Source organism: Bufo gargarizans, chromosome 1, assembly GCF_014858855.1.
Source record: "Bufo gargarizans isolate SCDJY-AF-19 chromosome 1, ASM1485885v1, whole genome shotgun sequence".
Classification (NCBI taxonomy): domain Eukaryota; kingdom Metazoa; phylum Chordata; class Amphibia; order Anura; family Bufonidae; genus Bufo; species Bufo gargarizans.
Window position 1 is genome coordinate 234,898,623 of NC_058080.1, and position 13,557 is coordinate 234,912,179.

Below are 13,557 nucleotides of genomic sequence, written 5' to 3' on the forward strand. Positions count from 1 at the left end.
ACGGTGCTGTGCTTGGTGAGCACGGAGAAGGCCTCGGCGACTGTGCCTTCTCAAACAGCTGATCGGAGGACAGAATATCAGTATTAAAGTCTTGGAAAACCCTTTTAAGGAAGCATAAATACTTGCAGTGCATCCGTTTCTCAATGAGAAGATAGAATGAGCAAGACAAATTTTAGGAGTTCTTCTTTGACTGGTTCCAACAAACCAGGAAGGGGTGGAAAAAGTCGGCCCAAACTCACGATCATTTTTTTGAGAAATTATCTGGAGCTCCAAATACCCCAGGGCTATCTGTGTGTGTCATATTTGGGTCTGTATTAGGTCTATTTAATGGTTGGATCGTTTTTTTTTTTATGTATGTAACCTGTAATATTAGTATTTTATGTAAATTCCTTGCAATTTGAGATTCTGACCCTACTAGGCACCCACCTTGTGGATGATGTGTCCTTTGACTATATGTGTTTTTTTTACATAATGTCGTTTCAATAAAAGATGGTATTTCTTTTTAATACATCATTGTATCGTGCTATTTTGATCTATATTGACAATACATTTGGGTAAATTCCCATATGATTTTATTATCTAAAATACAGAGCCTGCTGTAAGAGTGACGGCTGCAGGACGGCCATTACAGTGATAAGCGAATACCTTGAAGGATCCTGTAGCTGGGAAGAAGAGTCTAACCACTGTAACTGATCTGGTAAATGGAATCATGAAAATACCAGTCAGTGGGGGAGATTTATCAAACTGGTGTAAAGTAGAACTGGCTCAGTTGCCCATAGCAACCAACCAGATTCCACCTTGCATTTTGGACACCTGTGGAAGATGAGAGAACAGTAGTACTAAACCATGTAATCTGTGGACAATGCAAACCTAGGTAGGAGAGAAGTATATGGTGGCCCTCGCATGTGGACGATTTGCTGTAATTCTACAAGATGATCTATCCTGAAAAATCTGCAGGATGCCTTAGGTGTTTTTCCAGCCTCCTGCACATAGATACAGTACTCTGCATGTAACACAGAGGTCCCTTGTGGTCACCCCCAGGCACCTTGGCAGAAGGTGAATTGTAAAGCGTGGTCTCAGCATCTGTACCGCCAACCCATACCAACTACTGAAGTCAGAAGTTTATTTTAAAAACGTGCTCTAGATTATGTTTAAAAAAAATAACCCAAAGTATAAAAAAAAAGCATTATTTCAGGCTTCTTGCGAACTTTGGTGAAGGCGATCAATACATGCTGGGCGATTCCACCTCTAAGAGATATCTAATGCCCAGTTAACAGCTGTTTCCCATTACCACAGAGCCTTTGTCTAAGCTTTCTTGGAACAAGCGGGACATTAATCATTAGAAGCATTCCATCTCCACTAACCCTTTCCTCTTCACTTCTTGGAAGTCTAAACAGCGGCTCACCCAGCGTCCAATGTGAAAACCCGATCCACAAACACAGCCCCGTCTAGCAATTACGGTCCATAGTAAGGTCAGTGGACTGAAGGCAATTAGAATATGCATCTAAGGGACAGTTCACATCACCGCTTAGCTTTCCATTCTTCTGATCCGTCAGAAAAACTAAATTAAAAAAAAAAGTCTTAACATTAACGGATCCCAGACAGAAATGGCTCAAACGGATGCCAAATATGCATAACTGTTGCACAGGACTAGAGATGAGCGAACCTCTGTTTTAAGTTCGGCGTCTAAAGTTCGGCTTCCGGTTAGCGGAGAATCCCGATCTGGATCCGGATATGGATTCCGACTTCCGTTGTGGTCCGTGGTAGCGGAATCAATAATGGCCGATTATTGATTCCGCTACCACGGACCACAACGGAAGTCTGAATCCATATCCGGATCCAGATCGGGATTCTCCGCTAACCGGAAGCCGAACTTTAGACGCCGAACTTAAAACAGAGGTTCGCTCATCACTACACAGGACCTTTTGATGGATCAGAACAACGGAAAAATAACGGTGAAGTCAACACTCCCTAAGGGTCCATTCACACGTCCGTAATTTGGGTCCGCATTCGTTCCACAATTTGCGCACCTATTTACTTTCAATGGGGCTGGAACGGATGCGAATCTGCATCCGTTTTATCAGGATCCGCAATTCCGTTCCTGAAAAAACTAGAACATGTCCTATTCTTGTCCACAATTGCGGACCAGAAAAGGCATTTTCTATTACAGTGTCTGTGATGTGCGGTCTTCAAATTGCGGATCGCACATTGCAGGTGTCCGTGTTTTGCGAATCCGCAAAACACTTAGACGTGTGAATAGACCCCAAGTCTGTGTTCCCATCACCGCTTCGTTTTCTGTTCTTCTTTTCCGTCAGAAGAACAGAAAAAAAAAATTTGATCCGTTATTTTCAGCATCAGTTATGATCAGTTTGCGTCACTTCCGCCAGTGCATGCAGGACTTTTTCTCCCGTCAAAAAAATCTGATCTCTGACGGAAGGGACACAAACTGATGGTCAAAATACATTTTTTCTGTTCTTCTGTAGATAACCACTGAAGGCATTCAAGCTCCAAGTCAAAATCTAACCTCACGGGACAAAACCACAAGTCAAGATTTGCTCCCAAGACATCTAATGGAGAGATTTCCTTTCTCTCTTTGACCTCTTCTATAAAGGGTCCTTACTAAAGATGAGCGAATCGAAGTCAAACGCAGTCAAAGGAAAAATTTTAACAAACCGCAAGATTTTGCGCAGTTTCTAAAATCAAGATGGCCACGATGGCCTATCCACGAGCAAATGGAGTATGTATTTTTGTTTACCCTGATTAACCGCTGAAAGGCTTCCATTGTAATGTCAGATGCTGCGATCAGAGATGAATTTGGCATCTGAGGGGTTCAATGACAGGGGCGGCGCAATCGCTGTTCACCGTCATTGCGCCCGCTACATACAATGGGACGTGATTTGTGACAAAGTAATTCGTCACAAAATCGAATTTCTTTGTGAAAGTGGGCGAAGCAGACAAATCCCATTTTTGATAACTAGTTCTTACACACATGAATTTTGCACTGGGGTTTTATTTTACCAATAGAAAAAATAAAACAGATTTTTAGGGTACTTGTGTTTTTTGCTTGGATTTTTCAGCCACTTTTAGTGGCATTTGTTCGAAATGGTTGTGTGAACTGCATTATATCCTTCTCCCACCCCCCCAACCCCCAAAATATAGTTAAACAGATGTAAAAACAGCATGCTGCGTTTTTTAAATGAAGACAAAAAAATCCACCTAAGGGTCCATTCACACGTCCGTTTTTTCTTTCCTGATCTGTTCCGTTTTTTCAGGAACAGATCAGGACCAGATCTGGACCCATTCATTTTCAATGGGTCCTGGAAAAAATCGGACAGCACAATGTGTGCTGTCCGTTTCCGTTGTTCCGTTCCGCATGTCCGTTTAAATATAAAACATGTCCTATTCTTGTCCTGAAAAATCGGATCCTGGTACAATACAAAGTCAATGGATCCGCAAAAAACGGATGACATTCGGATGTCATTCCGTATGTCATCCGTTTTTTGCGGATTCCGTTCCTGGAAACACATAACAAATTTTTTTTTTTTTTTTTTTTTCAATTTTTTTTCAAAGAAATCCAAACAACTTTATTTGATTATTGAAATGTATACATGTTTCCGTTTTTTGCGGATCCGCAAAAAACGGATGACATACGGAAACATTTTCAGGAACAACGGATCCGCAAAAAACGGACCGTTTTTCAGGATGAAAAAAAACAGGACGTGTGAATGGACCCTAAAACAAAAATGCCAGTAACAAAAAACACTTGTCCGTCCTGTGTTTTATATTTCCCACTGATCTCAAAAGTCACCCCAAATGCTTCAAGCTATAAGTTTTCTGGGGAAAAGTGAATCAGATCTAAGCACTGTATAACAACAAGGCATCGACTACTCTGAGGGGGCAATTCCACCAACCATTACGCCTGTTACACCATGTTCTGTGGTATGAACAGATGTACAGATCCCAATTGTCCTATATCTCTACATATGGACAAACCCTTCATGTAACTAAGGGGAATATCTAAGAACATCTAGTATTACAACTTTTCTGATCTCTGTGACCACAGATGCAATGGAGACATTGGGGGTCATTTACGATGGGCACTATGCCCGTTTTTGGAGTAAATAAAGTTGCAAGACCCCAATTAGCAACTTTCTAAACACCAGTGTAACCATATTTTATTGCATGGGCATTTTTGCTTTGTGCTTGCCACTTGGGGGTGGAGAGGGAGTGAGGGGACTGGGCCGGGACATTCATAAAAGCCGAATGAAAAAGTACTCCACGGGCAGTGCTTCTAATTTATGACAAGGCCGGATCCTCATCAGAAATTACAGGTAAAACCTGAAAAATTAGAATATCGTGCGAAAGTTCATTTATTTCAGTAACGCAACTTAAAATTAGAATTTTGTGAAAAGGTTCAATATTCTAGACTCAAAGGGTCACACTCTAGTCAGATAATTAATCCATACCCCCTGAGCAAAGGGTACCTCAAAATTGTGGCTTTGGGGTTTCATAAGCTATAAGCCATAATCATCCAAATTATAACAAATAAAGGCTTGAAATATCTCACTTTGCATGTAATGAGTCTGTCTCATATGTTAGTTTCACCTTTTAAGTTGCATTACTGAAATAAATGAACTTTGCACGATATTCTAATTTTTCGAGTCTTACCTGTAGTTTTTTTCGCCACCAGCGCAAGGGGCAAACAAAGACCAGTGTAGTTTCACACTAACATTCACACTGCCAGAACAGCCTACCAGAGATGTCTGGATCCGGCACTGACAGACGCTATCTGACAGCCACCGTCTCCATTCACTACATTGGGAATCAGCGGAGATCCAGACGCAACCCAGCAAACATGCTGAGAATCCGTCGGACAAATACCGCTGTGTGCAACGGTATTCGTCCATCCAATTCTCAGCATGTTTGCTGGTCTGAAGCTGGATCTCTGCCGGTCCCCATTTTATTGAATGGGGACAGATGGCGATGCTGTAGCTTCCAGCAATGCCAGAATGCAGAGAGATTCGGTAGGTCGTTACCTGCCGAAACAACCTGCCAGACCTAAAAGCACTAGTCTGAAACTAGACTAATACTGTCCCCTATTACTATGCTCTTTCCGTAACTTCAATGGGAAAAGAAAGCGCAGCCACCTCTTTACCACAAGTGAAATGTGGTGACCCATGTATAAAGGGATCACCAGATTCATAGATGAGTATCCCAGAGGTACAGACCTTCATTAACCAGACATTTATGACATAAATGCATAGAGGAGCACAAAACCTTAATGTTAAGTTTGCCTATACTGTATAGGTAGGAGAAATTTCTTACCGTCTGCTAGGGACATTTTACATTCATCAGTGCTGGAAAGCATGAGAACAAGTCTTGAGGAGTTGTACAATGGTCCAAGTAATGTTACCCTTACATTGTGCAACTGCAAGTAACCAAGGATTCCTAGATTCGCGAGAGGCAAATCTGCCTAGCTATGGCACTATTTAGGAGTGAGGATGGGGATTTATCTTGGTAGATTTGGTATTCTGCAGCCTCTTTTACAGTTCCAAATGTTTTGAAAAAGTCAATTCTGCCTAGCTATGATGTTATTTGGAAGTGAGGAGAAGGATTTATTTAGGTAGATTTAGTATTTAGCAGTCCCTATTACAGCTCCATATAACGTGTTTCCAGCTTTCCCAGGATCCTGGGTGCCAAATCGGACTAGCTATGCTACAATATGGAGGATTTGTCACTGGGGTTCTTAAATCAGCCTTTTCAGGCTCCTTTCTAGCAAATCCAGCAAGATATTCCACAATATTGGGGATTTACCAATTCATGAATAGGCTGATCTGGCATTCTGTAGTCTGGGAAAGCTAGGTAACAACCACTGTGGGTTGGTGATAGGGGCAATAGTGGTTATACAAAATACACACAATGCTGCTCTGATACAATATGATAGATTCACACAGTGTATCAGCGCAATATTATTTGTTGTCACCAATGCAGCTGCACTGTGTTCTCACCCACCTTTTCCAGTACCATGAATGGCAAGTTAGTCTAACTATATGAAGGTATTTATTACTACATACAGATTTGAAATTCAGCTGTCTGGTAAAGCTGGGTAACCACCTCTGCAGAGATGTAATGGAGGTCACACGTAGTATATACATTCTGTATACACTATCCCCATAAATATAGTATCAGGGCAACCGTGAGCATATATTGTGCACACAGTCTAGTCTCTTGCATACCTCCCTATGTTACCCAGCTTTCCAAAGCTGCTGAAAGGTAAATCTGCCCAATGATGCAGTGAAAAAGTGGAATTATCGCTACATAACTAAGCTATTTAGCGGTCTAGAAAAGTTGAGTGACTTTCCCTGTCCAGTGTAAATGAGCCCCATTTGGCTGTATAAACACTGCTGTACTGGTTCTATGTAGGTGCTACAGCTGCTACTACTGGTACTATATATGTACTATGGCTGCTACTATGTATTTACAACAGCTCGTACTATGTACAGTACAGACCAAAAGTTTGGACACACCTTCTCATTCAAAGAGTTTTCTTTACTTTCATGACTATGAAAATTGTAGATTCACACTGAAGGCATCAAAACTATGAATTAACACATGTGGAATTATATACATAACAAAAAAGTGTGAAACAACTGAAAATATGTCATATTCTAGGTTCTTCAAAGTAGCCACCTTTTGCTTTGATTACTGCTTTGCACACTCTTGGCATTCTCTTGATGAGCTTCAAGAGGTAGTCACCTGAAATGGTCTTCCAACAGTCTTGAAGGAGTTCCCTGAGATGCTTAGCACTTGTTGGCCCTTTTGCCTTCACTCTGTGGTCCAGTTCACCCCAAACCATCTCGATTGGGTTCAGGTCCGGTGACTGTGGAGGCCAGGTCATCCGGTGCAGCTCCCCATTACTCTCCTTCATGGTCAAATAGCCCTTACACAGCCTGGAGGTGTGTTTGGGGGTCATTGTCCTGTTGAAAAATAAATGATGGTCCAACTAAACGCAAACCGGATGGAATAGCATGCCGCTGCAAGATGCTGTGGTAGCCATGCGGTTCAGCATGTCTTCAATTTTGAATAAATCCCCAACAGTGTCACCAGCAAAGCACCCCCACACCATCACACCTCCTCCTCCATGCTTCACGGTGGGAACCAGGCATGTAGAGTCCATCCGTTCACCTTTTCTGCGTCGCACAAAGACACGGTGGTTGGAACCAAAGATCTCAAATTTGGACTCATCAGACCAAAGCACAGATTTCCACTGGTCTAATGTCCATTCCTTGTGTTCTTTAGCCCAAACAAGTCTCTTCTGCTTGTTGCCTGTCCAAAGCAAAAGGTGGCTACTTAGAATATGACATATTTTCAGTTGTTTCACACTTTTTTGTTATGTATATAATTCCACATGTGTTAATTCATAGTTTTGATGCCTTCAGTGTGAATCTACAATTTTCAGTCATGAAAATAAAGAAAACTCTTTGAATGAGAAGGTGTGTCCAAACTTTTGGTCTGTACGGTATGAACTACAACTGGTACTATTTGTACTATGGCTGGGACTGTTACCAAATCTATTTAATAAAACTGGAATCTAGGAAATTCCTTTTAACAAAATGGCCACGCTCACTGTGTAGACAAAAATTAAGTAATATAAAACCTCACTCTCCTCCTCCTAAACCTCTTGGCTCACGTGGACTAGCCTTAAAGGGGGGAGAGGGAGAGGGGAGAAGACATGGCTGCAGGCATGAATACACTGCTTTTCTGTTTTATTTCTTACTAGACATTAAGCCCGTTACAATAACGGGCGCTAGAACAATAGTGCATAAACATTAGTAGGAACAGTCTATATTAAATGGCAAGGGAACTGACTGCTGTGGCTGAGACTGCTGGCACTGAGTGCTTGCTATAGCCGAGACTGCTGGTACTGACTGGTGACAGACTGCTGGCTGTGGCTGAGACTGCTGGCACTGACAGCTGCAACTGATTGGTGGCTGATACTGCTGGCACTGTGACTGGTGGCTGTGGATGGTGGCACTGACTGATGGCTGATACTGCTGGCACTGGTGTGGGCAGCACGGTTGCAAGTAAAACGTCGTGTGTGGATTGGTAAGCCACAGCCACCAGTCACAGCGCCAGCAGTATCAGCCACCAATCAGCTGATGGCACTGACAACTGCAACTGATTGGTGGCTGATACTGCTGGCACTGTGACTGGTGGCACTGACTGATGGCTGAGACTGCTGGCCCTGGTGTGGGCAGCACGGTTGCAAGTGGAACGTCGTGTGCGGATTGGTAAGCGCGCAGCGCGGTTCAATTATTGGCACGGACACGCAGCCCTGAGCACACACACAGTTGGTATATTATCATGGTTTACTGTCTTGTTTGCACTCTCCCTTTATGAATACTTGTCAGGTTATTTTTGTCGGGCTGTACCGCCAGTGGTGTGGGTCCTTTCTCTGGAACCCCCTCTACTTAAAAAAAATTGTACCCCCTCACAGTAGTGTTGTACAGATGTGTGCCCCCTCAAAGTAGTTATGCCTTCTCTGTGCTCCTTTCCCAATTGTAATGCCCTCTTTGTGCCCCCTTAATAGTAATGTGCTAGTAATTCCCTCTGTGCCCCCTCCATAGTGCCCCTTCACAGTATTAATGCCCACTTCATTGTAGTAATGCCCTCTGGCTCTGTGCCCCCTCCACACTCACTCACCTTCTCCTGTTCCTGTAGCTCACATACCTTTCACTCTGCAGCACTGTGTGGGGGCGGAGCTTATGCAGATTTCCTGGCTGCAGGCTCCGCCCACACATTTGCTGGCAGCGCAATACCTACAGGCTGAATGGTGGAGCGGGGAGAAGTCTTCCTGCTTCACCATTCAGAGCGCCGCAGGCTTGAAGGAGGGGAGGAGCGCGGGGAGCTGAGCGGTGAGTGACGGAACATTAGCTCCCTGCGCGGGGGGCCCTTAGTACGCCACTGTGTAGCTCGGTTCCTGCCTTTTGCCATTTTCCCTGCCTTTTAGTGTGGGCGGTGCGGGCTGTGTTTGGTGCGCCATGTGTTGATTGGCCGGTACGCCGCCCATGCGCACTTCAATAAATCGGCACAGACACCAGCCCTGAGCACTCACACAGGGCTTTTATTATTATGGATGGTCTGTGATTGTGTGATCAGACAAAACAAGAGCTAGAAAATTAAGCAGATTATGTTAGCTTTCAACGGCTTTTCTTTTTTTGTTTGAATTATTTGCAAAGGAACAATTACGTTCTTATTGTTGGATTAATGAACACTAATGGTGTCTCTTTGGATTACCATGCAAGTCTATAGAAATTTGACTACTTCTTAAGTAGCCAAACACCTATGGTCAGCTCCATGCACTGCAGATTCAGAGAATATTGAGAAATCCCCATAAGTACTCTGCACACAGGATGTTATTTACCAATAACAGTCATCATACCCCCGTAAAGGAGGCCCCATCATAGCGGCAGTATCCAGTTAACTGTAAAATACAGATAACAGCTTTCCGGGGGCAGTCACAACAATTCATATATAATTACAAACAGAGCATCTAAGTTTCCATATGGTTTCCGGTTTGGATAAGTTTTTATAAAGAAAAACGTTCTTTTAATTAGTTTTTTGTTATTAGTGTAGGGTTGTCACGATACCAAAATTTTGATTCGATTGCGATACCATAAAAAAAGGATTGCGATAATGAATACCATTCAGTATCACGCAGACCCTATGGCCACTGCCACCAATGATTACAAGAATGGGGGGTTTGGGGCGCACTGCGCCACCAATGTTTTTAATACTGGGGGGCGCACTGCGCCACCAATAAAGATACTTAACGTTTAATACAGATACAAGAGGCGGGTACCGGCGGCAGAATCACATAGCCGGCACTCGGCCTCTATGACAGGGAGATGCAATCAGCGGCAGTTAACCCCTCAGGTGCCACACATGACAACCCCTCAGGTGCTGCACATTGCATCGAGGATTTTTTTGTGTCTATTTAATCGTTTCAGCCCTATTAACGATGTAAATGAATATTTTAATATAGGGAAGAAAGGGATGCAAATGAGGTCTTTGCAAGCTCTGCCTCTAATGCTACTAGAGCTAAGGCAGCTATCCTATAAGTCAATGTTTAGCTCTTTAACTAGGCCTATTTAAAGGGTTAAACATTGACTTATAGGATAGCTGCCTTACATCTGGTGGCATTAGAGGCAGAGCTTGTTTAGAGCTCATTTGCATCCCTTCCCTCCCAGAATTCCAGAGGAGCATGTATGGCCTATAAGCCTCCTCACATTGATTAAGGCGCTCTCCCCAAGGAGAGATAGTACCCCCATTATTCAGATTCAACTTCCCAACCCTTTTGTTTCCAGGAGATAAGCCGCTGCCAGTGGTATCCCCTCTGCCCACTCACTACATATGCATGCTCGGCCGAGATGATCAGGATACACTGCTGTCAGTCAAACACTTGCCTGGACGATAGGTATCTCATCTGTATGCCCAGCTTAAAGAGGTTCTCACCACTCATGACAAGTCTGTTTCACTATATGTATTCCCCATACAATAGCAATTCTGGAGCACATTTTCTTCTAACTATGTTGCTCCATTCCTCAGCTATTGCTACTAGAAGCTTATTAATAAATCTGAATCTGGGTGTTGGCAGTGAGGGCTTTTTCTGTACAGTCTTATCCTGTTCAATCAGTTGTGCCAATGCCAGACTACATCCCCTCCCCACTGGTAACACCCAGTTGGAGATTCATTAATAAACTGGTAGTAGTAATACCGGAGGAAGGGTGTAGGGATCCTCTCAAGAAAGATTGCTGGCGGGGAGAGAATAGAGTCAGGCGGCCAGGCGGTTGGGTAATCTATTTGTGCACCTTCGGCAAAGTATAAAATACGGGGGTGATAAGGGTGATGGTTAATCACAAATTCGATAAACCTGGCATCAAAGACTCCACTCTCTCTAGCTGTGTTCACAATAGTTTGCAGCATTTCTTTAATGCGATAGACGGGGTCAGTTTGTAATATCTGATATGTGTCAGTGTCCCAGGATTTCAGATATGTAATATTCCTCATCTAAAACAACTAGGGCTGGCTTAAATAGAAGGGACTTATCATGTAATACATGATCTATTCTAGAGCATGTTTTTCTTCTACAGTCAAATTGTGATGTATACGGAACTCTCCCTGCCTACATAGATGCAACAATGTACCCACGTCCCGCTGAACCAGATTAAGTCTCAACTGGGTGATATGCTTTCGGCGGTATGAAAGTACTTTTAATTTTCTAATTAAACTGTTTTGCAGTCAGTCTATCAGTAATAGGTAAATCACCCAGTTGAGAAACATCCTGTCGATTTGTAATCTATATACTCCAATGTCCCTGCGGTTTATTGTACGTGGGGGAAACTTCAATGAGAATAATAGACGGGCTCAGTAAGCACAAGTCCAATTTACTACTCCCCATACCGTATCATTTCCATCAGCAGAAACATACTATAGCACAATCACGTTTCCAGATTGTGGAAGGTGTCTCATTACCCCGTCGGGGAGGTGATAGAAATAAATTGTTACTCAAAAGGGAGGCTTACGTGATCCATCGGTTACAAGGGATGGAGCCAAGAGGCCTCAATCCTGACTATAATGTATGGTTTCCTATGAATTTAGTATCTAATGTTTAGTTATATACTTTTCTTTTTTAGCGGAGCTGAAACACAACTTCATTATTCTAATATATACTCATGGACTTTATTATGACGATTTGTATGGCCGACCTACCGTCTTTACATGTATTGGTCCATGCAATTTTTCTGTATTGTTTCACTTGGGGGGTGGCGTTTCTGCAATGACGTAATTTCCTTTGTATTTTTGGCGGTCTATTTAAAGGAATGATTTGTAGATATATGTATACAGTCTGACAAAGGCACGTCCTGTACCGAAAACGCACCCCTATTGATATGCGACAAATAAATCCAGCATTCTAAAAAGCTACCTGGAGTAAGTGCCGGTCCTTTCTACATCGCTATTTCCTGGGACGCCAATCCACGGACACGTGCACCACCGCGCCATTACATCGCAGTCCCGACCGGTGAACATTATATATGGCAGAGCAAAACTGTCAGCTGTTTCAGTCAGCTTCAAAGAGACTGAAAGGAGCGGTAGATGCATGACGCTCCTTTCAGCTCCATTCAAACACACAACTGCAGTGAGGAGGAACAGGGGGCTCCAGACTCCTGCTCTACTGATCGGTGGGGGCCCCTGGCCACATCAATCAGCTGGTCACTGCAGATAGATATAGCCGGCTGCTTTTATCTTCAGCAGTATTACACATGGCTATTCAAAAAAAATGGTCGTCTATTTGATGCGTGGACATTCTAAATTGGTGAGCTGGCCCTGTCTACTGGCTCACGGAGAGATGGCACCATGGTTCCCCAACAGGAATTGTGCTAAACGGACAACTTATTTACTTGGCTCTTGACATATACAACGTATTATCTCTATATAAAATAGGACAAAAAACATGTAGCGGGTCTAAAAAGGTTCTCCATGAAGGCTTACTCCTCTTACGAGGCAACCACTTCTCACGTCTGATATGGCTATCTGCCCTTCCTGTTTGCTATGCATATGTAAGCTTTATGACTACTTTCAGCACTTTCATTCCCTCACATAATAGCAGAGTGACCTTTGGCCACCAAAGAGAGCAACCAGCAAAGCGAGGCCTCAGGCAATTTCAGAAATAGCAAAGGGGTCTTTCACTGAACTCTGGGGCCGCTTTGTTAAACTTACATAGTTAGCATAGCTCTGCAAAACCCATAAATTATCTTGTTTCTTACAGGCTAGGACATCAACAAAACAAGTGGTCTTAATAGCTATTCAAGGAAAAAAAAGGCTGACATGATAAAAAAAATGAAAGGCCACAATAAAACACGAGTCCGATTAACTGGAATTTATACTAATTTTACCACACACCCAAATGTAAGCTCAGGCAGAGCCTGGCTAGCAGGGTGCAAGAGCACAAGGATTCAAGGATAGCGTAGTTGTTTCTTGTTTGTTCCAGTTACAAATAAGTAGTAACTCCTGGTTTGGGACATCGAGTTGTCACTGCTTATTTGTGGGGCACTGTGGAGGCTGGGAATGGAGGAGAACTCTGGTTCTGTGGCATTACAAAAACATGACCGGTTTCTTCCACAGCTTCAGGAGGGATGTAGAGATGGTCTCGGACAACTCCTTTAATACATACCTGTAAACATTTTAGTGACTGTTCTGCTCTGTTTGCGGGCTGAACATATAAGAAGTAGCCATGGTGGAAAGAACTCATGATGTGTTGCTAAAAGATCAGCTATGGTTCCCGATAAACCAGATGGTCGGTGTTCGCCTTCTGTAATATTGCATCCTTCATCAACTGAATCGACCACCAGCAGAAGACTTTGAGGAGGAGCATCCAAGGCCAGAAGAGGGAGAAGAACACACCTGTAGACAGAAGAAATGTCAGTCTCCAAAAACTCAGCTTCTTTTGTTCGCACTTAAAATACCTGATAAATATGAAAGCAAGTAAATCATCTC

The 13,557-nt window shown here is 43.1% G+C and overlaps 1 protein-coding gene across 1 annotated transcript in view; it reads right to left on the reverse strand.

Moving 5' to 3' along the window:
* The window catches only part of ANKRD50 (ankyrin repeat domain 50), a 94,855-nt gene that overhangs the window by 34,409 nt on the left and 46,889 nt on the right, over positions 1-13,557 (reverse strand). The window contains exon 3 of the mRNA XM_044302241.1: positions 13,235-13,464. Coding sequence (XP_044158176.1) covers positions 13,235-13,464 — 230 coding nt within the window. The remainder of the gene's footprint in view (positions 1-13,234; positions 13,465-13,557) is intronic.